Source organism: Theropithecus gelada, chromosome 2 (genome assembly GCF_003255815.1).
Source record: "Theropithecus gelada isolate Dixy chromosome 2, Tgel_1.0, whole genome shotgun sequence".
Lineage (NCBI taxonomy): Eukaryota > Metazoa > Chordata > Mammalia > Primates > Cercopithecidae > Theropithecus > Theropithecus gelada.
The window spans coordinates 95,190,618-95,217,868 of NC_037669.1; the positions used below are offsets into that span (position 1 = coordinate 95,190,618).

The window sequence follows — 27,251 nt, forward strand, 5'->3', positions numbered from 1 at the left end:
ATGGGGGAGGAGCAGATGCTGTTCCTGATTGATTGCCCAGGGCTTGTGATAATGAGGAAGAGTTCCGGGGACTCAGAGGCAAGATTATAGGCCAAGGGAAGGGCCCACGCTAGGGAGAGACTCTCATCTTGGAGGGTTGCTAGCCTCTTTCCTACCTACAGAACATTTTCTGGAGCCACTGCAGCCCCCTCACTAGTGTAAAGGGAAAGGCGGACTGTCAGAGTGGCGTTTAGGACAGAAATCTCCAGCACTCCTCTGCTGCTGGTGTTGAATGGTACAAGCTGAAATGCGTCTCTAACCACTGCTCTTCTCTAGCTGGGGTTCAGAGCAAACACTTGGTCCCAGGCTGCCCAGCTTGTGACCTTAAAGGAGCAGAAGGTGCATGGGCTTTGGAATCAGGCAGGCCTGGGTTTGAAGCTCAGCTGTGTGTCTTCCCAGTGTGAATTTAAGCAGTTTACCTAAAGAAAATATATAGAAAGTGCCCGGCACATGGCAGAGGCTGAACAAATGGGAGCTGCTAAATTATTGCCGTCATTCCTAGTCGCCCTCTCCCACCTGCCTTCAGCCTTGGCCGGTGCCTACACAGCCTACCTCTTCTGGATTCTGGATTTTAAAGCCAGGCTCCCCACCGGGTTGCCCTTTGATCTCTGGTTTTTGTCTGGGGCTCTTGCTCAGCCCACAGGTCTAGGTGAGATGACCAGCCATAAACTCTCTTGGCTATATCGTCACCTTCTCTCTGACCCACTCATTTGCCTCCCTCCTGTCACCTTCCAGTATCTGGATGTTAAAGTTTTACAGTAAATCCAATGTTTTAGACATCCTTGTTGATCTACTATTTTCATAAAGGCTGGCTTATCTATATAACACCTTCCATCTGGTAATTCAGCTCAGAAGGGGAGGCTCAGCATCCCAAACAATACCTTGTATTTGTCCAAACTTCTTTCCTTGAGCAGCTCGGCAGGTCCATAAAAACAACCCCATCTTTCCCTGCCTGGTACCCCATCTAATTAAGAGTTCTGTATTGGTTTTCTTCTTTTAAAAAGTATATATATTTTTTTCTTTTTTTTTTTTTAGACGGAGTTTCACTCTTGTTGCCCAGGCTGGAGTGCAATGATACGATCTCAGCTCACTGCAACCTCCGTCTCCTGGGTTCAAGTGATTCTCCTGCCTCAGCCTCCCATGTAGGTGGGATTACAGGCATGCACCACCACGCCCAGCTAATTGTGTATTTTTAGTAGAGATGGGGTTTCTCCATGTTGGTCAGCTGGTCTCGAACTCCTGACCTCAGGTGATCCACCACCTCGGCCTCCCGAAGTGCTGGGATTACAGGTGTGAGCCACCGTGCCTGGCCAAGAGTTCTGTGTTGGTTTTCTATTGCTGCATAACAAATTGCCAGAAACTTGGTGTCATAAAAACAACACCTGTTAGCTCACAGTTCTGTAGGTCTTCTGACGACAGCATGGGTGGGTTCTCTGCGCAAGGTCTCAAAAGGCTAAGATCAAGATGTTGGCCAGGCTACATTATCAACAGGAGCTTGTGGCTCTCTTCTAAGCATGTTGGTTGTAGCAGAATTCAGTTCCTGTGGCTGCAGGTCTGATGTCCCCCTTTCCTTGCTGCTTTTCAACCAACACTGCTCTCAGCTTTCAGAGACCACCTGCATTCCTTGTCATGTGGACCCATCTTCAACACTAGCTACAGAGACTCTCCCTTATGTTGAATTCCTTTCACATGTCAACTCCTTTTCTCCAGGAAAAGTCCAGCCTCTTTTAAGAGTTCAGCTGATTAGGCCACACCCACCCAGGATAGTCTCCCTTTCCTAAAGTTAACAGTACCATTCAACATAGCCTAATCAGGCAAGTGATATCCCATCCCTCCCACACTCAAGTGGAAGAGATTCTACAAGGATGTGAGTCACTGGAGGGCATCTTAGAATTCTGGCAGCCCCTGGGTGCCGTGGCACAGAGGCTCTGCCCCCTCTGCCAGAATGGTAATGATCATGGCCATCACTCTTTGAGGGCCGGCCATGTGCCTGGCTTTGCATATGTGGTCTCATTCCAATGCTTGTAAAAGCCCTGCACAGTTGATGTTTTTAGCCAAATGCTGCAGATGAGAAACTTGTGGTTCAGAGAGGTCAGGTGGCTTCTAGTGGCCCAGCCAAGTGACTGAAGTGATGAGGCACACAAGACAGGGAGTATTACACATGTGAGGTCAGGTGATGGGGGCCACAGAACAGGTCTCTGTCTTAATAGAACCTCTTCCCCTGCTGCCTTTTGCTCCTCCCCAGTGAGTGGATTTTCAAAACTACAGGCTGAACTAACCTAGAGCTGAACATTTTGGTAGTGAAGTGTTTCCCTGCTACCACGTCTCTAGTGTTATCCTTTGAGGGATGATGAATGGTAAGGTAGAAATAGCCAGATATAACCTTCTGGAAAAGCTCATTTTAAACTGAACTTTATTTTTAGTTTAAGCAGCTCATGGCTTATGTTCAGACAAGTAAGAACGTTTTCTTTTATATGGCTCTTTTTTTTTTTTTTTTTTTTTAGACAGAGTCTCGCTGTGTCGCCAGGCTGTAGTGCAGTGGTGTGATGTCGGCTCACTGCAACCTCTACCTCCTGGACTCAAGTGATTCTCCTGCCTCAGCCTCCCGAGTAGCTGGGATTACAGGCATGCGCCACCACACCTGGCTAATTTTTGTGTTTTTTTTTTTAAGTAGAGACAGAGTTTTACCGTGTTGGCCAGGCTGGTCTCGAACTCCTGACCTCAGATGATCCACCTGCCCTGGCCTCCCAAAGTGCTGGGATTACAGGCGTGAGCCACCACACCCAGCCTTACATGGCTTTTAATCACCAAAAAAGTACAGTCCTATCAGAACATTTTTCGCAGGCCTGCCCCCAGCAGTGTCCCTCATTCAGTGCGTGGCCTACAGAGACCAAAGTAAGGTCTCTGAATGCAGTGGTCAATGGGCTGCATGAAGTGCTAACCAGTTTTTCACTTATCAGGGAAATCCTTCTTATTTTTCATGACCTTTTGCCATCTTTTGAGTTTTCTAGTTATGACATCATTTTTGTTTAAACAAGTTTCTCTCCCTCCCTTCCACAGTAATCCAGGGGATTACTGTGAATATATATGAATTTCAGGCTATGCAGTTTCAGTCAACTTTTCATTGGCATGCAAATTAGTAATTAGCAATTAATTCTCACCTACATTATGCTAAATGAACTAAGCCAGATACGAAAGGACAAGGACTGTCTGATTCCACTTAGATTAGTAGTCAAATTCATAGAGACGAAGTAGGATGCTAGTTACCAGGGCTGAGGGGAGACATGGGAGTTATTATTTAATGGACACAGGGTTTCTGTTTAGGATAATGAAAACATTCCAGAGGTGGATGGTGGTAACTGTTGCACAACAATGTGAATGTGCTTAATGCTTCTGAACTACACACTTAAAAATTGTTGAAATGATAAAGTGTGTGTATGTATGTTTTACTATAATAAAAAAGCAAAAAGAAATATTTGCAGGGTTATTCATAGGTGTTTTTTCCCTTTTCTATTTTATCGAGTTGGGTTTTTTTTTTTTTACCACAATAAAAAAAAATGTTTTTTTTTTAAAGAAGTGAAGCATAGGCCAGGCATGATGGCATGCACCTGTCATCCCAGCATTTGGGGAGGCTAAAGCTTGAGCCTAGGAGTTCAAGACCAACCAGGGCAACATAGGAAGACCCCTGTCTCTACAAAAATAAAAACAAAAAAATTAGCCAGGTATAGTGGCATGCGCTGATGGTCCCACCTACTCAGGAGGCTGAGATGGGAGGATTGCTTGAGCCCGGGAGGTCAAGGCTGCAGTGAGCTGTGATTGTGCCATTGCACTCCAGCCTGAGCAACAAAGCAAGGCCCTGTCACCAAAAGAAAAAAAAATGAAACATACCTTCCAATTATATGGCTAGCTTTGTAAATGTACTATTGGTTTCTAATGCTAGACTCTGTCTCTGCTAAAAAGGAAGGCTTGACACACTTAGGAGGCTCCTCCCCTTACAAGGCCCAGGGACAACACTTGTAAGCAACTGCCCCAAGCATAACTCACTGCACTTAGGGTTCAGATCATGAGGAAGGACCAACAGGTTTTTCTCCTCAATTTTCAGAGTTGTGCAAACAACAATTTGTTGTAACAAGAACTGTGAAGCCCTGTAAGAACCTAGTACCTTGAGGGCAGAGACTTTGAATCATCTGTGGATGAGACCTTATGCCCAGGACCTTACAGGCACAAAGAGCGACTCAGAAGGGGTTTGGTGTATGCCCAGAAGGATGGCGGGAGAGGAGCTTCTCAGCATACAAGAAAGTTTCACATAGCTAGCAATGGTTTTTCTGAGTTTTAAGAATTGTTTTATTGTGGCTGGACACAGCCTCAAGCCTGTGATCCCAGCACTTTGGGAGGCCAAGGCAGGAGGATTACTTGAGCCCAGGAGTTCAAGACCTAAGCAACATAGTGATACCTTGTCTCTACAAAAATTAAAAAATTAGTCTGGCATGGTGGCCTGCGCTGGTGATCCCAGCTACCCAGGAGACTGAGGTGGGAGGATTGCTTGAGCTGGGAGGCCGAAGCTGCAATGAGCCAAGATCACACCACTGCTCTACAGCCTGGGTGACAGAATGAGACTATGTCTCAAAAAAAAAAAAAAATTGTTTTATTGAGACTAAAGTATACAAATCTTAAGTGTATAGCTGGATAATTTTTAGGGGTGTGTGTGTGTCATGCGTGTGTGTCTAGTACTGCAGAATTTTCTCTCTTGCCCCTTTCTAATCACCTGCCCACCTTCCCCACCCCAGGTTCACTATTCTGACTTATACAAGCACAGATTGGTTTTGTCTGTGTGGATTCTTGTTTAACCACCCCCCTGCTGACTTTTTGTCAGAAGAACTTGAACAACTATTTAATCTCTGATGGCAAGGTTGGACCATTGGAATGAGGTACTCTGGGGGGAATACTAAAGACACTGGAAATTCAGTAACTTCTAAACATTTAGCAGGTGAGGGAGGGGCTGTGGGCCTTTGCATGTGTGTCCCTGAGTGTACATACAGATGGGTTTTTAAATCTACTCCTTTGATTCTTCTCCAGCCATCCTTGTGATCCTCAGTGACTTTCATGGCCCTCGTGACTCACACTTCAAGGTCTAACAAAATAAATCTTGTTAACATTTCATAAAATGTTAATGTGATTTAAAGTAGCCTTGTGGCATTTTAGCATCTTGCATGAATTATTTACAGTGGTCATAAGCTGAGTTATATTTGTTATTTAATTCTGCAATTCCCATGTTCAAAGTCTGTTATTATGCAGCTTTCTTACCTCTGTGGTCCTCTTGGAAACCGTTCGTCCACTGATACGGTGTGATTCAATCTGGAATTAAATGTTAACCTCCATGTTTTGGACTGACAAGGAGCCTTAAGATGGCCTCAGTCTCAGAGGGGTTTATATGCAGATGTATCTGTTCGCTACAGACTGTGACCCAGACAGGGCCACCTCTTTCCTATGGCATGTCTTTGATCATAAAAGGGAAAAACGCAACAGAACAGTTTGGACGGTTCTATGCAAACCTGTCACCCTTTAGAAAAATGATTCAAAGCATAAGCTCTGGAGACAGTGAACTACTAGCATTGCTTTTGGGAAATGGTTCAGTTACTTTAGAAAATGAATAACTTGGCTGGGTGCGGTGGTTCACACCTGTGATCCCAGCACTTTGGGAGGCCAAGGCAGGCGGATCACCTGAGGTCAGGAGTTTCAGACCAGTCTGGCCAATATGGTGAAACCCCATTCTACTAAAAATACAAAAATTAGCTGGGCGTGGTGGTGGGCACCTGTAATCCCAGCTACTCGGGTGGCTGAGGCAGGAGAATTGCTTGAACCTGGAAGGCAGAGCCAAGACAGTACCACTGCACTCTAGCCTGGGCAAAAGAGTGAAACTCCATCTCAAAAAAGTAAAAGAAATAAAAGAAATAACTTGCATCATTGCATATAATTTTCTTCCCTGAGGACCTTGAGAATTAAGAGTCAGGAGTGAATGAATGTACACAGCAGTCCCCTGTGTTGATAAACTGTTCCAACAAGTTGAATTGACTAAGCTGCACATGGTTCTTTTTAACATTGCTATTGGAACTTAATTTTACTCTTTTCCGTAATTAATCTAAGAGCTGTGGAAATAGTAAACTATTTTAATGGGAACTATGTGTGTCTCTCACTGAGGGGGTGGGACCCTGATGTCTCTTGAGCCCTGAGGTCCCTGGATGTAAGTCTGAAAGTCGGAGCCCAGCCTTGTTCATCTTTGTATGCCAGCACCTGGCCTGGAGGGTAACTTATGGCAAAATGATCTTCAGAGATGTGGCCAGAGTCGGCCTTCATCAACATTTTGCAGCACGTTGTCTCTGCACTTCCCACCTGCACTGTGCATGCCCTTGTCCGATTCCCTCGGGCCTTCTTCCCTGCCCTGACCTCCCAGTGCAGTCCTGTGTCCCAGTCCCACTGTGGGTGGGAGGTTGTGCTTGATCACTCCCCAGGTCCTTTACTGATAACTAGGGTCTGTGTCCAGTCCTTCCTGGGTGTTGACTGATCACTGCAGTGTTTAATGTGGTCCTTTCCTTTGGAGAGCCTATAATGGTAGAATGGCAGGCAAGTTCTTGTAGCCACCTGTGGCACAGTATCTTTAGTTGGGAGGTGCACCTGCCATTAGGGTTGGGGAATGGGATGGTTACCTGCCCTGCCACCCATCCCTTTCTCCAGACATGCAACAGTAGCCTGAAGGCATTTCCTCAGCTTGGCCTGACTGCTGTACCTTGCCCCAGCTTCTTTCTAGGGACGTCTGGTAAGCAGCCATCATTTCACATCTCTTTACTTCTCAGAAGGTGAATGAGAGATTTGCCCTGCTATCTTGACAGGCTCTTCCCTGAAACCAGCCATGGGAATAGGTGGAAGGAGTGGGGTGGGGAAAGGGGATTGGCAGGTCTTGGCAGGTCCTACTTGACTTCCAAACCAGTGGATGGAAGGCTTTATAGCCAGATACCCAGAACGACAGGTTGGGGTCTCTTTTAGGAAGAAGCATTTCCTGCCAAGCCAAGCAGAAGCCTGGTTGAAATTGACTCAAACTTGATCGGATTTTCCCATGAGTCTCACTGACAGCTGTCTAGAGAAGTGAGTCCTGCAGGCCAGTGCTTCTACAGCATGCTTTTCTGCTAAAACTTGGCGCTGGCCTTTCATTCTCAGTACTTTGTTCTAGAATCATGGCTGCTTTTCTTTTGCCACCAACTCGGCCACATTAACCTCCCATGCCCACACCCCCTGGGCAGACCTGATGAAGCTGTGGAGCCATCAGCAGCAGAACCATGCCAGTTCCCTTTCTTAGAACCTTACACCTGGCACTGCCTAAAAAGAACAATACTAAAGAACAACCATGCCGCAAACATTTCAAATTCCGTGGAATTTAAACATTAAGCTTAAATTCCAACTATACTTTCAAATTACTTTGACATGAAGGAGGATTTGCAGTAATGCAGTATGCTTGTTGGACCATTTAAAACAAATATATTTTCCTTTTGATATCCTGGAGAGCCAGCAGCTTGGAAATACTTTATTCTACCTTGATTGACTTTGTTGGTAAGAACAACCCACCACCATCAGAAAGTTCCTCGTTGTGTATGGAATTCTTCAGGTGGGGCTAGCTCTGCTGAATAGTCATTTATCATGCCCCGGGCACCGGTGTCAGAGCTGAGCTGGGGCACAAAACTTGTCCCTACCTCTTATTAATCATATATGCCTGGGCACATTACTTAAACTGCCCAAGCCTCAGTTTCTTCATCTGTATAATGGGGATTAATATTAGAACCTACTTTATGGAGTGGTTGTGGGGATTTATAAATACTTATAAACATATGCAGGGAGGCTGCCTCGTATTAAGGAATCATTAAATGTTTGTTGTTGTTGCTATTTAGACAGGCCTGGTGTCTAGATTCCAATGGTTTTTCTCCCATCCAAGAGAATGATTAGCCCTTGAAATGGCAATTCATGTTCTAGTTCTTTCTTATGTGAAGGTGGAAATGAACTATTTCCAGGTAGGCAGATCAGTGGTCTTCCTGTTGTTGGCAAGACTTACACCTCAATTTACCAGTCTGTAAATGGACCAGGCCAAGTCAATGACACATGGATTTTGAGTGTCTAAACCAGTTGTCTCTCTCTTCCTTTAGGCCTCACTGCTTCAGGTCCACTGGACTAGGAAGACTCCAAGTTAGGTGATGTGACAGTCTGGCACCCCCACCCCTCACACAGCAGGCACTGTTAGAATGAATTCTGTTGGAAGTGACCCCCTACTTCTTGGAATCAGCCAACAACTGCATTCACTTAATAAGAATGGCAGTTTCTGTCACCTCCAGGGTAGACAAAAAAAAGAAAGAGAGAGAGAGAGAGACAGACAGAGACAGAGGGAGGGAGGGGGGAGGAAGGGAGGGAGGAAGCAAGGGAGGAAGGGAGGGAGGAAGGGAGGAAGGGAGGGAGGGAGGGAGGAAGGAAGGAAGGAAGGAAGGAAGGAAGGAAGGAAGGAAGGAAGGAAATAAATAAAGAATGGCAGCAGTTCCTCCTCTTCTGCTGGGTGACTTGACCAGCCTTGGCAGCTTCTATGAGGGCAGCTCAGTGTGGTACCCTGGATGGGTGGAGACTGCAGAGGTGCCAGGGTTGAACCAGAATGTCCCAGTTGTCTCCTGAGCTCAGCAAACTTGGAGAAGTGAGGTCACTTCTCTGAGTCTCAGTGAAGGTGCTGGAGTCACATGAGTCAACAAGTAGAAGGGCCTATTAATAGCCAATGATCAGGGCCAGGGCCATGGCTAGGTGAGGCAGATAAGGTGTGCAGTATTTAAGGAGGCACTCACACTTGCCTCAAGTGACACCACCCTGACAGTGAGTGCCTCCTTAAGGTTTGCCTGTTCGGTGCCTTGCCTGCCTTACCTAGTCCCCACCCAGCCAGACAGGACTGTAGATTTTAGACTCAGAGCCAAACTGCTGCTATCGTTGTCTGCTTAACACCCTTCAATGGTGCCCCATCACTGCTAGTAGTAGTTGTAATATGCTATCATTGATAATATCAACAATACTAACAGCCAATATCGATTGACCACCTGGCACCATTCTAAGCACTTTGTAGGTATTAACTCATTTAGGCCTTACAAGGAATCTCATTATTATCCTGTTTGCAGATGAGGAAAGTGAGGCACCAAGAAGCTAAGGAATTTGCCCAAGGGGGGCACATCTGGGTGAGTGGTAGAGCCAGTAATTGACCCTAGACAGTCTGATTCTAGAATCTGTACTCTTCACCACCGCACCAAGCTGCTGAGGTGTGCTGGTCCCAGTGGGTGAAGCCCAAACTCCATGGCCAACAACCAAGCCCTTTCCCACTTCTCCAGCCTCCTCTACCCACCCAAACAAAACTCTGGCCAAATCAAACTCTCCAGAGTGGCTCCAAGGAAGCCACGATTTTCATATTTTGGCATCTTTGCACCTGCTATTCCTTCCATCTATCCTTCCTGACACTCATCTCACTGTTCCTGGTTGGCACACTCATATCCATTCTATAAGACCCATCTTAAGTCATGCCCCTTCTGTGAAGCCTTCCTTGACTACCACCCCCAGGTGGTTGATAGCAGACCCTCAATGTCTTCAGAGTACCTTGAACTTCCCTGGTGTCCTAAAATTACTATCTGGGTCTAATGAATAGGTAGACAAGCAAATGTACATTCAATGTATGTGAATTCAACACTTGCTCCCTGCAGGGAATAAAGGTTGGGAGAAATCATTTCAATGGTGTGTGTGTCCCCTCGGGGTGGATATGAGGTAGGGTATACATTTGCCAGTCTGCTGGACATCCTGAGGCTCTCATGGTGTGCACATCCACAATTTAATGAAATATATTTTGCAAACCTGGCCCCTAAAAGCAAATTATGACTTACCTGATGCTCAGTCTGAAAAGCAGGGATCTGCCCCATGGATAGAGGAAACACCAGTTGCTGGACTTGTTGAGAGTGGAATGTTGGTCTGCAATGTGACCTCTTCCTAAGAGAGGACAGGGCTATTTTGGCCAAAAGTGGAACCTGACTCGCATGCAAGCCGTGACGGATCAGCCACAAACTTCTTGGTTTGAGTCTGCCTCCCTTGGCATCCTGGGCACTCCTCCAGGGCGCCATGCATCTTAATATGTATCTCCTGGTGCCCAGGCTGAGCCCAGCGCTGGCTGGGAGCTGCTCAGTCCATCTTCCTTGGATGGAGAAAGTGAATGAGAGCCAAGTCCCATAGGCAACCACACCCAGAATTGAGGCAACTTGTTCCAATTCATCTACAAATTTTAGATGAGTTGCCAGTACTTTGCCAGTCTTTTAAACTGTATTTGACAGATCTGGGAGAAAAACGACTTCCTGGTGTTTATCACATGGAATTCCCTCCCCTACATTAGTTTCCCTTACTAGAATCAAGAATTGCAAAGAAATAGAATGGCAGGGAGAACAAATAACAGGGATGTGTGATATGGTGATTAATGAATGGTGAATCATGAATGATGATTAAAACAAATGGAAATTCTTCCCCCATCCCTGCCTGCCCAGGAAGGAGCTGGTGAGGCAGATACTCACAAAGGTGTCCTAATAAGGAGAGGTCGGGAGGCAGGAGAGCTGAAGAAAAGAGCTGTGTGTGACTCAGGAGCCCAAGCCTGTGCCTTGTAAGCTTTTCCAAATGTGCCAAGCCCGGGAGCCCACGCACTGCTATAGTGAAAGCTTGGATGTCTTTCAGCCCATAAGACCTCAAAGTCACACCAGAATCTGGAGCATTTCTGAGTTTCTCTGAACCTGGGTAATGATTTTCTGAAATATTAGACCAATGAAATACCAAATTCCTGGGGAGGCAAAAAAAAGAGATGTGATCCAAGCATTTGTGATCAAATGAGCTGACAAGTTACTCTACTTAAGCAGTGGGGATTTTACCACTGTTTCTATTGCAGTGAAATAAGTGCCTCTAGAGTGGTAGACTTGGTGGGAGTCAGGAAAGAGCCCATATTTCAAGTGTGTACAAGGTTGAATCATTATCTTCTTGCTCCTGTTCACCCCTGCTGGCTAACTTATTTATCATTTAGGATGAGGGGCACCATTAAAAATGATAGCCATGTGGATGATGAGTCCTTGGCTGTGACCCTAGAAAAGAGCCTATAAGTCATCTCCTGATGGAAAGGTAGCTAAATTCAGCTTTGCCTATCATGTGTCTTTAGCTTAGTTGTTTCCTCTGAACTATGAGCTGGACACCAGGTGGGGATTACTCAAGCCCAAATTCTCTGGTCTGGTACACCAAAGAATAGTTACAAACTACAGCTGGACAGTAGAACGTGCTGGGTTGATCATCTCAGCCAGGGCAAAGAAACATATTAAGATGTTAAACGTCTACCAGGAGTGAGTCATTTAACCTTCATAAGGTTTCATCTTCCTTGATTGCAAAATGAGTTTGCATGAAAATCTGGGTTATTTAGACCCTAAATAAAAAATATAAACAACAGAAGTAGCATTAGTAATTCATGAAGGAGGGACTGGTATATTCAAAGCTGAGAGTTGGAACAATGGGCTCTCCATATGGAAAAAAAATAGAAGTGAATCCCTACTTCTCACCATAGACCAAAAAAAAAAAAAAAAAAAATCCCTACATCTCACCATAGACTAGTACAGATTCCCAGAGTCCTTGTTACACCTACTGGGGCTTAGAACTTTATCACAGACCATTCATAAGCCCTTAGTCTAGGCTATTAATTCTCTAAGGGCAGGGACTCTGGCTGTTTTTATCATTAAGGCATTTGCACCAAGTGTGTCACTAGAATAGATTATAAACCCAGAAAATGTTTGTTGAATGAATACATCATTTCCAAAATTCTTTAAAAAATGAATTTCTAGGCCAGGCGTGGTGGCTCACACCTGTAATCCCAGCACTTCAGGAGACCGAGGTGGGCAAATCACTTGAGGCCAGGAGTTCAAGACCAGCCCGGCTAACATGGTGAAACCCCCTCTTTACTACAGAATACAAAAATTAGCCAGGTGTGGGTACACCTATAGTCCCAGCTACTCGGGAGACTGAGGCACGAGAATCACTTGAGTTCCAAAGACGGAGGTTGCCAAGATCACGCCATTGCACTCCAGCCTGGGCAACAGAGGGTAACTCTGTCTCAAAAAAAAAAAAAAGAAAAGAAAAGAAAAAAAATTCTAAAAGAGATTATATATTTTTCTGGCTGGTCACAATGGCTCACGCCTGTAATCCCAGCACTTTGGGAGGCCAAGGCAGGTGGATCACCTGAGGTCAGGAGTTCAAGACCAGCCTGGCCAACATGGTGAAACCCCATCTCTACTAAAAATACAAAAATTAGCTGGGCATGGTGGCACGTGCCTTTAGTCCCAGCTACTCAGGAGGCTGAGGCAGGAGAATAGCTTGAGCTCAGAAGGCGGAGGTTGCAGTGAGCCAAGGTTACGCCACTGCACTCCAGCCTGGGCAACAGAGTGAGATTCCATCTCAAAAAAAAGAGAGAGAGATTATACATTTTTCTTTGGCTGTTATTATAATAGAATAACTTGCCGTATACCCAGAATTATTTTGGGTACTAACCTGGCTAAATAACACAGAAGAACTGAGTGGAGAGATTTTGGTGAGATCGACTTTGGTCTTCTCTGAATCTAAGTTAAAGAGATTTAAAATATTACATATACCTAGCCCCCCCCCCCCCAGTTATTATTAAACCATATTTTAACTGTGGTAATGATTATTCTTTTATTAATTTATTACATGCCTACTTTGTGTAAAAACATGATCTTTTGAACACTTTTTTCTTTTTATTAAAGTATAGCTTACATAAAATAAACATCATCAATTTTAAGTGTACAGTTTGATGAATTTCGGCATTTGTATACATGGTGTAATCACTGCTATAGTCAAGATACAAAACAGTCCCCTCACCCTACACAGTCTGCTTTGCCCCCTGGTGCTCCATCTCCTCTCCCCATCTTTAGCTTCAGGCAGTGCAGCTCTGCTTAGTGTCTAGCACTGATTTAAAATAATGATCATGGGGGCAGGAATGTTTAAATAAAGGGTAAAAAAGCTGACAGAAGGGGAAATGGGAATGAGAAAGAAATTGGTAACATAGCTAGGTGGGCTGTAGCCTCAGATTGGATTCAGCTTCACTCGATGGTAAATTAGCCCGACTTGGAGAGACTGGGTGCTCCAAGAATTTTTTTTACAAATAACACAGACATTTTCATGATTACAGAAAAAGAACACAAGAGTTGTAATATACAGCTCAGATATAAATCTGGCAACTGGGTTTCTGAACATAAATCTGGATTCATTTTTAATCTGACGTCTTAAAGAACTCCTCAGCCTCAGAAGATTCTAAATGACCACACTGCTTGAAGACCAAGCATTTGAGTAAATAAAACTTCTGCCTCGGAGAATGTATTCTGTCTCAAGCTATTAATTAAAAAATTCATAGTTCCTTGTTCTTGCCAGGATTTATTAGCCCAAAGTAAAATATAGGAATGATGGTATGTCTATGAGAAATGAAATGCAGTGAAGACAAGAACACAGGGACTAATAGTTTTATATGGAGCTGTTTTGGGGCTTGAAATGTTTTGCCTCCTCGTGGGGATCAGGCACTGTCTAGGTCCTGGGGCTACCACTAAAAAATACAGGCAAGTTCCTGCTGCCTCCTGTAGGAGCTCACGGACATGAAGCACAGGGTTCAGGAGGACTGAGGTGGCGGCGGGAGGAGGAGCATTTTAGGTCTGGTCAGGGAAGGCCTCTTGGAAAATGCGACCTTTGTGCTGAGACCGGAATGACAAAAAGGAGCCAGCTTTTTCTAGAGAAAGCACTTTTGGTGTCAGGACCAGCATGTGCAAAGGCCCTGAGGTGGGAAAGAGGTTGGTGTGTTCAAGAAAGAAGGCAAAGGTGGCCTGAACACAGCGATTAAGGTGGAGAGGGTTACACGCAGAAGCCAGAAAGACAAGAAGTTTTGCTCCAAAAATGGAAACCTAAGCACTCCTGCAGTCATAAAACTGTCCATGACGGTGCCCTAGTGCCCAGAGAGATATGTCACTTCTGAGCAGTAGTTGGGAATGCTTCCAGTTACAAAGTTGCTTCCTACTTACTCAGGTACTGGTCATAGACTCAAAGCCGGCAGGGAGTGTAAAGTTATTCTAGCCCCACCCCTTCATTTTACAATGAAGGAACAGAGGCCCAAAGTTCGTACCTGAAAAACCATTCTAAGTGAGGCAAATGATAAACTGGGGGAAATATTTACAGTTCATATCACTCATATCACAGGTTGGGAGATCAATTTCCATACTATGTAAGGAGCAGCTGGCCAGCGGGGCTGGAGCAGAGTGTAGGATAGAGAGAGAGGCACAAGACGAGGGTGACAGAAATCCACATGTGTGATCACATACAGCTGCTGAGCTGTGGGAATACAGCATGCTCACTCGTGGCGGCTGGCAGAAGTCCATCCAGTCTTGTGCAGGCTAGCAGTTATGGTAAAATTATAGCGCATGGCTGGTCCAACACTGAAGAGGACTCAGATGTCAATCAGTAGGTGCATGGATAAATAAATCATGGCCTAGTCTGTCAATGGAATAGTACTCAGCAATAAAAAGGAGGACACTACTGTCCCATGCAGCAGCGTGGGTGAATCTCACAAGCATACTGAGCAGAAGCAGCTAGCTACAAAAGGGAAAGTACTATAGGCTTCCATTTGCATTTGTTCCAGAGCAGGACAAACTCATTGACAATTTTCAAGGACTTAGAGTGGAGGTTGGCTGCAGAGGGGCACTGAGGGAACTTTTGAGGGTGAGGAAAATATTTGTATATCTTGATTGTGGTGGTCACATGAGTGTATACATTTGTCAAAACTCTTAAAATGAGTGAGTCCTTTTTAATGTGTGTAAATTACTGTCAATAAGGTTGATTTTTTAAAAATAAATTTTTAAAGAGGGAAAAAAGAATAGATGGGAAACAAAAGCTTCTGATTAGATTGCTATTCATTCACCAACTGCTTATCAAGCACCATTTGTGTGCCAGCATGATAACAGATCCTGACCAGCTGTTTGTACCAGAACATGGTACTACAGAGGCACTGTGAGCCCCTAGGCTCCCTCCACAGGATTCACCTACAGACGATCCTCCCATCACCCGCTGTTCCCAGGCCATCAGCTGCCCGGAGACTCAGAATCAGAATCCAAGATAGGGCAGGGGCAGTGGCTGCTAAGGAGAAAGTGGCTCTCCCTTCTTGAGCACTTAATCGATCAAGCAAAGCAAATGGGAAGGAGATTGAGCTTGTTTGTGAACCAGAGCCCTACCCTGACATTTGTACAATTCTGTTTAATAATCAACCCCCACCTCACTTGCTTGATATTGTTTGCTCAGGTGTTTTTACTAAACCCCAATCTGAGATAATAGCATTGTTTTGCTCTAACTTTCTGAGTTCATCGATACAATATGATTATATCTAATTTCTGCAAATGTTTTTCTAGCCCCCACTACTGTACGTACATATGTATGTATGTATGTGCTGGGCATATAAAGCACCCAGGTCAAGGGACAGCAGCCCTTTGCAGATAAATGTGTCTCCCTATGACGGATGGTTTCTGTGTGTAGACTTCGTTCTACAGTCATGTTGAGAAAAGGTGTGGTGGTTACTCTGGTTGTTATTTAATACTGCTCAGATGGGATATCTAACAGCATACTGCTCAAGACATCTAGAATGCAGTATTCTGTTTTCAATTTGTAGCAAAATTGATAGCGCAAACAAGAAACACATGTCAGTGACCAGCCGGCAGCGTCATGGTTCTTTTTGATTGCTAAGATCAGGACTGTCATTTTGTACCATCCTCCTTCTCAGAAAAGGAGGGAAAGAACAAAGTGGTCAGAGAGGGCATCCTCTCTAAATCAGACTGGGGTCGGCGGCCACAGCAGTTTGCAGACCTAAATCATCCTGCTCACTTCATTTTCCTTCCTTCCTTCAGAAGCTTTTGAGATTGCTCTGCCACGAGAAGGCAACATTACAGTTCTTATAAAGCTGGGGACCCCGACTCTGCTGGCAAAACCCTGTTACATCGTCATTTCTAAAAGACATACAACCATGTTGTCCATCAAGCCTGGAGAAAGAATAGTCTTTACCTTTAGCTGCCAGAGTCCTGAGAATCACTTTGTCATAGAGATCCAGAAAAATATTGGTAAGTAGGCACTCGTGAGCTGTTTGACAATGTCTTTTAAATGTCTACACCTCCCTCCTGTCTTTCCCATGCTAAGTCAGTCTCTAATGCTAGAGAGGTAAGATCTGTTCTGAAACTCGGCAGTTTTTTACTTTAGCTCCGATGTGGCCAGTTAGGGTTTTAAATGCTTTATACAGCTTAATTTGTTTAATCTTTAAAACCGCCCTATGAGAAGTTCACAGAGAGAGGAACTTGCCTAAGTGGGCACAACTAGTAAGCAGCAGCTCAGGAGAAGAACCCAGGTACTCTGGCTTTTGAGTCTTTGCACTTAGCCACTGTGCACATGGGCTCTTCAGGCCACACTACAGAAGCCCATAAGCTGCAGATCTTCAGGTCTGTGATGCTCGTCTTGTGTGTTAAAAACATCTGGCTGATATGGAAGACAAAAGAATCAGAAGGTTGAGGAGAGGCCGGGCGTGGTGGTTCACACCTGTAATCCCAGCACTGAGGAGGCTGAGGTAGGTGTATCTCCTGAGGTCAGGGGTTCAAGACCAACCTGGCCAACACAGTGAAACCCCGTCTCTACTAAAAATACAAAAATTAACTGGACATCAAGACCAGCCTGGCCAACACCGTGAAACCCCATCTCTACTAAAAATACAAAAAAAAAAAAAAAATTACTCAAGCATGGTGGCACATGCCTATAGTCTCAGCTACTTGGGAGGCTGAGGCAGGAGGATCACTTGAACCTGGGAGACAGATTGCAGTGAGCCAAGATGGTGCCACTGCATTGCAGCTTGGGTGACAGAGCAAGACTCCATCTCCAAAAAGAAAAAAAAAAAGAAAAATGAGTTAATGAAAGTAGAAATCTGCTGGGAAAAATGAGTTGTGAATCACTTCAGAAATAATACTTCTCCATCCTCTGGACAGGAATCTTTTTAGTTATTTAAAATGTTTGCACCAGACAGAGTACAGGAGAAGATTCCGAGACATGCCGCTCATTTCGACTACTCTTACCTGTGCGTTCATCCTAAAAAACAAAGCTCTTAGCATCACATGAAAAATTACTTTCATAACCTGATCTTGCAGTGTCACAGGGCTGGTGACAGAGCTGAGGCTGGCAGATGGGGCTTTTTGACTCCAGATTTTGCTATAGAATTAAATCAGAATCCCTGGGATGGCCCATGTGTAGTTTTTAAATCGCCCGCAGGTGAGTTGTAGGTAGAACCAGAGCTAAGAGTCACTGCCTTACTAGAGTTAAGTGTTCCCACAAGAGTACAGAACCTAGCCAGAGCCAACTGATGTTGCCCTGGGCACACTGGAGGTGTGAGTGGAAAATCACTTGAGGCCAGCTTTTGAAAGAAAGAGGTGGCTTGATATAAACATCGAAGTTTCCATGAGGTCCTAAAATAGGTACTACCTTTACCAACATACAAAGTCTAATTTTAGTCACGTTAGTCACCATGTTATCTAACCCTGTGTTATTGGTTAGACAGCATAGTGCATTGACAAGAAAAGGTTGACCAAACACAGCCTGAGCTTTCATCCTGGGATCTGGGATTGCCGTGTACTTGCTGCAAGTGCCAGCCCAAGTCACCTGGATCCACAACTGCTTTGCAAAAATCAGAGGTCTGGATGACCTCAGAGATCTAAGACTGATCTGAAATTCTCCATAATTCTATTTTGAGGGGACAGTACTTTCAAATACCCCGATAGAACAGCAGTAAAGATTCACAAATTATTATTACGGAGGCCAGAGTCCCTCACACCTTTGAGGTGCCCCCTGCTCAAGACAACAAAACCTTAATGTTACATTACCTACTTTCTATTTCTTCCCCTCGCCTTCCTCTTGTTTCCTCTTTGATGACAATGTTTCTTCTTTGTTTTAAAAGGCTGAGGAAACAAATATATCAAAGGATGTCATTAGCTGTTAGCCTTAAAAAAAGAAATTCAACTACAGTGGTTATAAAATACCAGCATTAAAGCAGCGCAGGAAGAGAAATGGCGCCGCCAGGTTCCAGCCGTCCAGGGGAGTTGCATGTTCAGAATGTATTCGCTATGTTGATGAATGTGTTGATGGGAAAACCAGTTTTAAAGGATGGATCTTGGCACTGTGCTCTACAAATTGTGAAATCGTGACTCTCTCAGTACAGGAGAAGTAGGAGATCCCAAAGCATAGACTCTGCTGCAAATGCCCTCCTTCTGGCTTCACCCACTGGACCCCAGGAACTTAATCTGGAAATCACAGTAGTTAAGAGATGTCTCAAGTCTGGTGACCTGGAAGCAGAGCCTGAGACAGGGATTTTTTGTTTAAGTCATTGATCAAGAAAGTGGTCTCAGAAGTGAGGAAAGCAGGATAGAGCAGGGCATGTAGCTGAGTTTAGATGTGGTTTTAGCTGAAGGGTAGCCTCAGCCTGACCCCATGGGGGCTCCAGAGTATGAATGGCATACCCAGGTTATTTCACTTGAAGCAAGGAGGTCAGACTTTTTAATTCCTGCAGGAGGCCATTATTGACTATAGACAGCACCTCTCCCTTGGGATGGGCATGAGGGGCTGCAATACCTCTCAGGCTTTTTTGGTTCAAGGCAGCTCCCCCCAGCTGAGGCACTTCCCTGAAGGAGGGCACATCTGTGAGCTATTGGCCACTAAGACTCACGGAACCTGGAGCCTGGGTGCCCCTGCCTGGTAAAGGCCACCTGAGCAGAGCCCCAGAGAGTCTACTACAGGGGGCTGAGTGGTGGAGGAGGAGTGGTGTAGGGCCTTGGAGCATCTGTGATCAAAATTGCTTTTGTGACTGTTTTTCAGACTGTATGTCGGGCCCATGTCCTTTTGGGGAGGTTCAGCTTCAGCCCTCAACATCGTTGTTGCCTACCCTCAACAGAACTTTCATCTGGGACGTCAAAGCCCATAAGAGCATCGGTTTAGAGCTGCAGTTTTCCATCCCTCGCCTGAGGCAGATTGGTCCGGGTGAGAGCTGCCCAGACGGAGTCACTTACTCCATCAGTGGCCGAATCGATGCCACTGTGGTCAGGATCGGAACCTTCTGCAGCAATGGCACTGTGTCCCGGATCAAGATGCAAGAAGGAGTGAAAATGGCCTTACACCTACCATGGTTCCACCCCAGAAATGTCTCCGGCTTCAGCATTGCAAACCGCTCATCTATAAAACGTGAGCAAGCCCCTCCCCACTATCTGATTAGATTAAAACACACAAAATCATCATTGTTCTAGGTCAGAAATGGCCAAATGTCAGCAAATCTCTAAGACTCGATCTAAATACCATAAAGGAAGATCCTGCTCTTCTATAAATGACATGGGTCACTCATTCCTAGTGTGAACCCCCTCTTCTCTGTTAAACAAACGGGGTGATTCTCTTTATCCTTTTTGCATGTGATACTTGTTTTCAAAAAAATGACAAAGGATTGGTTCACAGACCCACCTTGATTGCTTCATTTCTAACTTCTTTGTCTTCCATCTCTTTCACATTTTCTGTAAACATATCAGTGATGTGCAGAGCTCACTCACACTGGCTCATCAAAGCTGTTTTTTGTTTTTGTTTATTTTGAGACAGAGTCTCGCTCTGTTGCTCAGGCTGGAGTGTAGTGGCACTGTCTTGGCTCACTGCAATCTCTACCTCCAGGTTCAAGCAGCTCTCCTACAGGCATGCGCCACCACGCCCAGCTAATTTTTGTATTTTCATTAAAGACAGGATTTCACCATGTTGGCCAGGCTGGTCTTGAACTCCTGACCTGACCTCAGGTGATCCTCCTGCCTTGGCCTCCCACAGTACTAGGATTACAGACATGAGCCACTGTGCCTGGCAGAGAGCTGACTATTAAGTGTTCAGGCATTTTGTGAGCTGATGTGAAACAGATCCGTTATAAAAAATAGAATTAAATTAACTTATGATTAAATAAATTATTTTAAAAACAAAGATAATAAATACTCAAAACTCATCACCTCCTAATTATTTTAATGTTGCCTGTGCTGTCAGGGTTATTTGTATCATCGTATCTATATAGAGGGAATAACATAAAGGTGTGCTACTACCCAACTCCACATTCAGTCACCTGGTGTTGGTAGTTTGAAATCAGCCATGGTGGGAGTATTTACATCCATTATGGAAGTGGGCAGATGCTATAAGTCAGGGCTTTCCCCTTTACCACTGGACCGCTTATTAAATATTTACTCGCACACCACCGATGTGTCTGCATTCCCAATCTCTGCCTTGAGTCCAAATATACCATATCCAGACCCTCTGCTCAGGATCTGAGAACTGCAGTCATTTTTCCTGTATCCCCACCCCTCGGCTGCAGACAACCAGGACAGGGTCTAATTGCCCCCTATTCTTTCTGGTTTGGGTTCCACTCCCAATAGGTCTGTGCATCATCGAGTCTGTGTTTGAGGGTGAAGGCTCAGCAACCCTGATGTCTGCCAACTACCCAGAAGGCTTCCCTGAGGATGAGCTCATGACGTGGCAGTTTGTCATTCCTGCACACCTGCGGGCCAGCATCTCCTTCCTCAACTTCAATCTTTCCAACTGCGAGAGGAAGGAGGAGCGGGTTGAGTACTACATCCCGGGCTCCACCACCAACCCCGAGGTGTTCAAGCTGGAGGACAAGCAGCCTGGGAACATGGCGGGGAACTTCAACCTCTCCCTGCAAGGCTGTGACCAAGATGCCCAAAACCCAGGGATCCTCCGGCTGCAGTTCCAAGTTTTGGTCCAACATCCACAAAATGAAAGCAGTGAGTGAGCCCTACTTTCCTTTTTCTTCCTCCTCCAGCATCTTCGTTGTTTACTGGGTAGTCCGCCTGGGGTGAGGCTCCCTTCCTGTTTCTCGCCTGTGGCTTCTGAAACACTTAGACTCTGGACCCGGGAAGAGTTTCAGGAAGTGGGTTGCTAGGCAGTAAGACAGGCTTGTTGGTGAACACCTGGTACGTAGTTCCATTTCAGCACAATAAAAAGCAATCTTGCATTCAAGATACTAAATTGTTTTTAACCAAGGCATTGAAAGGTCATGTTCTAGATCTTATGTCTTGACCCCGCAATGTGAATAAGGATGTACCCGCACCATCAGCAATGATGATGGGAACTTACAGTTTTATGGCTCAGCGCCCCTACTATGGACACATACTCTGCATGTCATCTTGGGTTAAGCATGCCACTTACACAATCTCAGCTAATCTTTATTGCAACTCTGTAGGGGAGGTGGGAATTATCTTCATTTACTGATGAGAAACCAGAAAGTTCAGAGAGGTTATGGAACTGGCCTGACATCACACAGCTTGTCAAGAGCAGAGCAAGCTCTGAGCCCTGAGCCTGTGCTCTGGCCCATACTGAAGCCCAGTTAAGGTGATGAGAATTAGGTTGGACATCATTCCACAAACGTTGCTGAGATGCCATGAACATAGAGGAGCGGAGTTAAGGCCAGGACTAGGGTGAGGCAAAGTGCCCAGGGTGCAATATTTAAGGAGGTACCCACTCCCGGGGTTATGTAACTACAAGGTCAGCCCCTGAGAGTGAGCACCTCCTTAAACTTTGCTCCCTGGGTGTCTGGCTTGCCTCACCCCAGTCTTGGCCCTGAGGGGTGTAGTACAGATTTTGAGATAAAAGATACAAAATGAACTCAGAGTGGCTCTTCCTGGGGCTCATGTATGATGTGAAGGAGTGAGTTGTGGCAAGTGGTCTTGAACCAGGACATGTCTGATGTGTGCTGAGGATGGGCGCTGTCCAGAGCGCTGATTCTCATTGTTGCTTTTACTATTATTTACTTCTAGGAAGTAGGCAGAGCCAGCCAGAAAAATTAAGTGGGAGTGTGGAGTGGCATGCTGCTGATTTTTGTAGGGCTGATAAGCATCAGAAAAATGGCAGTGTGGGATCCACTAGAGGGACTGCCCAACTGGTGCTGCCCTGGAAACGTCCATATGTATGTATGTATATGTATGTATAGATATGTATACATGGGGCCAGGCACGGTGGCTCACACCTGTAATCCCAGAACTTTGGCAAGAGACCAAGGCAGGCAAATCACTTGAGGTCAGGAGTCCCAGACCAGCCATGGTCATGGTGGAATGCTGCTTAGAAGCTCAGATTAATTCTGTTAACTGTAACATCAGCTGGGTTGATTTCTAAAACTAATCAAATTGTTAAACGTGCTATAAACAGTGTCAAGAAGGGTATGGATTTAGCGCTGAGATTAAAGGGCAGTAACTGCCGTTGAGAGGTGTTTAGCGGTGTCAAGGCCTCTAACTTTGCACTGTTTCTAGAGGAGTGAGTGGACTTGGTGGCAGAAATACCTTTGGGGATAAACTTAGGTTGGGCTGGACTGCCTGAGAACTCTGATCTCTGGGCAGCTTCATCTTGATCTTCTGAACCCCCATGTGGACCCTAAATTTCAAGGGCTAGCCCAAGGAAACCAGTCCTGTGCCCCTACGTTTGTCTGACCCATTCTCTTTTTTTTAGGCAGTCTTGCTCTGTCACCCAGGCTGGAGTGCAGTGGTATGACCTTGGCTCTTAGCTGACTGCAACCTCCACCTCCTGGGTTCAGGTGATTCTCCTGTCTCAGCTTCTTGAGTAGCTGGGATTACAGGCACCTGCCACCACACCCAACTAATTTTTTGTATTTTTAGTAGAGATGGGGTTTCACCATGTTGGCTAGGCTGGTCTTGAACTCCTGGCCTCAAGTGATCTGCCTGCCTCGGCCTCCCAAAGTGCTGGGATTACAGGTGTGAGCCACCACTCCCAGTTCCCATTCTTTATTCTCTCTCATTCGCTAAGTTTGTTGTGGGCAGCTTGTACTGTAGGCAGCATAGCCCCATGGTTAAGGGCAATGACCTGGAGTTGGCCTGCGTGGATTTGAATCTGGTTCCCCCACTTACTTTGACCATGAGCAAGTCACTTCACCTCTTTGTGACCCAGTTGCTCATCTGTAAAGTGGAAGTGGTAAGACTGTCCTCATCGGGGTGTTGTGAGGACAGTGTGAGGTAGTACAGTGCCTGGCAGGTAGTGAGCGCTCTTTAAATGTTTCCTGCAGGGTTCTAAGTCAAGGCAGGCATGCAGGGTTAGAAAAGACACAACACGGGCTGGGCGCGGTGGCTTACGACTGTAATCCCAGCACTTTCGGAGGCCAAGGTGGGCAGCTCATAAGGTCAGGAGTTTGAGACCAGCCTGGCCAATATGGTGAAACCCCGTCTCTACTAAAAATACAAAAAATTAGCCGGGCGTGGTGGCAGATGTCTGTAGTCCCAGCTACTCAGGAGGCTGAGTCAGGAGAATCGCTTGAACGCGGGAGGCGGAGGTTGTGGTGAGCTGAGATTGGGCCACCACACTCCAACCTGGGCAATAGAGCAAGACTCTGTCTTAAAAAAAAAAAAAAGAAAGAAAGAAAGAAAGAGAGAGAGAGAGAGAGAAAGAGAGAGAAGAAAAGAAAGACACAACACTTGTCCAAACAAAGAGATTAGGCTGTGGCCCAGAGATGACTGGTAGGATGCAGCAAATCACTCATGGAGGGAGTTCCAATGGTGTATGGTGAAGTTGGAAGGACCGCAGGCTGGTAGGAATACCAAGGGGAGACTCTGGGCGGAGTCTGGCCCTTCTCAGGCTGCGCAGGAGGCCCCATCTATGCTGATGGTGTATGCCACTCATGACTGCTAGAAGAGCTCTATGTGCTGCTCCTGCTTTCTTAGCCTTGGAACTGAGAAAGAAGCTGGGAGAGGGGACTGAGTTTTGGGTCAGAGCGTCTGCCCTTGCTTCTCCTGTGAGTGCTAGAGGAAACCTCTTGGGGCTAGTCTCCCCGTCGACTCCTTCACTGCTGCACCTCTCTGAGTCCTACCCAGGCTTTGCCCTAACTTGACCTTCCTTTGTCCCCAGAAGCAGGGGAACAACTACCCAGACCAAAGCCACTACCCCAGGAGTACACACATGGGTGGTTTGCATTCTTCACACAACATGGGTTTATCTGTCCCCATGTCTACATCTCACCAAACTCCTCCAGTCAAGAATCTTATCTTATTGCTCTTTCTGTTCCCACCACAGCTTCTGGTACATTCCAGGCCCTGCATAAATCCGTGTTGCACCAATCTCAGTAGTCAGCATCTTGTCCAAAGTGGCTTAAGAGCCAGATGTGCCATAAGAATCCACAGCCCATCTGAAGGGGCAAGGCAGATACAGTGAAGTGGGGTACCCGTGGGAGCAGCTGCTTGGGGGGTTGCAGACAAGGAGAAGAGCATCAGAAATAATAACAAAGGCAGAGCTTCAAGACCTTCTCAAGCCAAAGAGCAATCATAGAAACCCCGAGCCTCAGCAGGGGTGGAGAAAGCTGTAAGAGGCAACAGCCAGCCCAAACCCCTCATTATCCACAGCAGGACCTGAGCACAGTGGGCCCAGGCTACAAAAAAAACAGACAGATGTTACCTTGACCCTAATTGTCCAAAAAACAAAATAAAAATATCTACTATCCGTCCTCTCTCTACGTAGCTGAGAAACATCAGGTAGGTTCAAACTAGACCCAGAGAACTCCTGTAGGGAATATTTTTCCATGGCTTGACCACAGACATCTTGTGTTTTAAGTTGAGTCATGTACGATTACCCAGGAACTGAGGAATAACTGATGTGGCCATCTGTGACCACATCTGTAAGCAGTGATGGCTTCAGCTCCCCACAATGTGCAAACCAGGGATGTCTGAGAGCTCAGTTCACGTTCACCAAACAAATCTTGTTTTTAAGTGTTCCACAATGCACCCTTTCCTTTCTTTTTTGATAGCACAATATTACCATGTCATGCCTGATGTTATTACCACTTTCACCAGGCAGCCTGTTTCTCTCTTTGTGTAATTTCTAAAGGTTCAAGGGGCCCTGCTGATAATGATTATATGAGTTATGACACAGTATTCTACCCATCTATATTATGCTGTTTAGGGAGAGCCTTCTAGCCTACTAGCCTACTGTTTTATGCATCCTCTTCTAGCTTTTGGAAACTCTGTTTGCTTTCCTGAATATACCAAACAAACAATTATCTTCAAAACCGGTGTGTTTCTGGGTGACCATGAGTCACATATGAAAAGCAGATGTGCATTTCCAGTGTGTTACACAGGATACTTTGTTAACCACTCTGGGTAAATGCTGGTTGTAGAAGCAGATACATTGCTCCTTTTTTGGCTTTTATAACCTCCAGAAGCCACCTGGAACCTTAAATAATTATTGGATTTGTTTTTGCTTCTTGTTTTTTGTTGTTGTTGGGTAACTTGTGCTCCATGAATTTGTCCTGCCAGAGCTGACAGGTATTATGGCCTTTGACTTATTCCCATGGAGTCCATTAAAAAAAAAAAAAAAAAGTCTATCTATAGATACCACAAAAATGGTTAGGGGCCTTTATGAAACATCAGTCAGTAACCTAATCCCTTCAAAGGTCCCCAGTGTGGCTTTTAAAACAGTGTCCATAACTATTAAATAGTGAAGGGTTTTCTTTTGGTGGGGGTTGGGTGTTAAATGTCAGGCTCAAATGTTTTTGTTTGTTTATTTGTTTGTTTTTTGAGATGGAGTTTTGCTCCTATTGCCCAGGCTGGAGTGCAATGGCACGATCTCAGCTCACCACAACCTGTGCCTCCTGGGTTCAAGCGATTCTCCTGCCTCAGCCTCCCGAGTAGCTGGGATTACAGGCATGCACCACCACACCCAGCCAATTTTGTATTTTCAGTAGAGATGGGGTTTCTCCATGTTGGTCAGGCTAGTCTCAAACTCCTGACCTCAGGTGATCTGCCCGCCTCAGCCTCCCAAAGTGCCAGGATTACAGGTGTGAGCCATCATGCCCAGCCTCAAATGTTTTTTATATGAAGGCATCTGCAATGTTGTAGAAAAACTATGGGATTCTTTCAAGGCAGGAAACTGTGTCCAGATCACAGATCTGCCCCTTTATTAGGGAACATTGAGCGGTTAATTTGCAACCTTCTCAGCTGTAAAATAACAATAGTCATTCCTCCTTCCCCCCATGTTGTGAGGGTAAGATAAGGCAACTTGTCAAAGCACACAGAGCACACTGAGTAAAGATCTGTCTTGTCTTTCCATAGATTTATGAATGCTAATAGGTAATTTTACATTTAAAACACCCATCTATGAGAGGCGAGGGCTGCATATTTCCACCCTGTTTTGCCTGCTGAAGCCACATATGAAAACATTCTGTAGGCAGCAGGGAAATTAACTGCGTCTACCCCTTAGATTCCTCAGGTTATTTTGAGCCCCAACCAAAAGAAGTGGGGAAAGAACATGTGTAAAATGACTAATGAATGAGGTGCAAATGCAAAATAGAAAGTGGAGTGAAGTGTGATTATTACAGAGAGCCTCCTCATAACAGGAGGTCTGTCTTGCCCCCAGAATCAATAAACTGCACTTCTGTTTTAGCTGGGACATGAGGTGTCTCACCAAAGTCCACCTGATTATTATACAAAAATTTTCAAAAGAAACATAAACTGTAAAACCACAATAGCATTTCACACCCACTGGAATAGCTAAAACAAGAAAGGTTGAGAACATCAAATGATGGTGAGAATGGAGGGCAACGGAGCTCTTATGGAGTGCTCGTGGGAGTGTCAAATGGTGTGACCACCTGGGAGAATTGGCTGGCAGATTCTTATGAAGTTAAATATACCTACTCTCATAGTCCATTTAGTGTTGCCATAACAGAATACCCGAGACTAAGTAATTTATAAAGAAAAGAGGTTTATTCGGCTCACGATTCTGGTGACTGGAAAGTCCAAGAAGCATGGCACCAGCATCTGCTCAGCTTCTGATGAGAGCCTCTTGCTGTGCCATAATGTAGCAGAGGAGTGGCAAGGGAAGCGGGCACGTGTGAAAAAGAGGAAAACATGAGAGGCAGCCTAGCTTTATAGCAGCCCACTCTTGTGAAAACTAATCCACTCCCATGGAACTAACCTAGTCTTGTGAGAAAGAGATTAATCTATTTTAACAACCTAATCACCTCTTAAAGGCACCACCTCCCAACATTG

At 45.4% G+C, this 27,251-nt stretch overlaps 1 protein-coding gene across 1 annotated transcript in view; it reads left to right on the forward strand.

The window, feature by feature from the left end:
* Positions 1-27,251, forward strand: part of CDCP1 (CUB domain containing protein 1) — a 57,654-nt gene that overhangs the window by 12,827 nt on the left and 17,576 nt on the right. Inside the window, exons 2-4 of the mRNA XM_025377700.1 lie at positions 16,062-16,271; positions 19,057-19,419; positions 20,628-20,996. Coding sequence (XP_025233485.1) covers positions 16,062-16,271; positions 19,057-19,419; positions 20,628-20,996 — 942 coding nt within the window. The remainder of the gene's footprint in view (positions 1-16,061; positions 16,272-19,056; positions 19,420-20,627; positions 20,997-27,251) is intronic.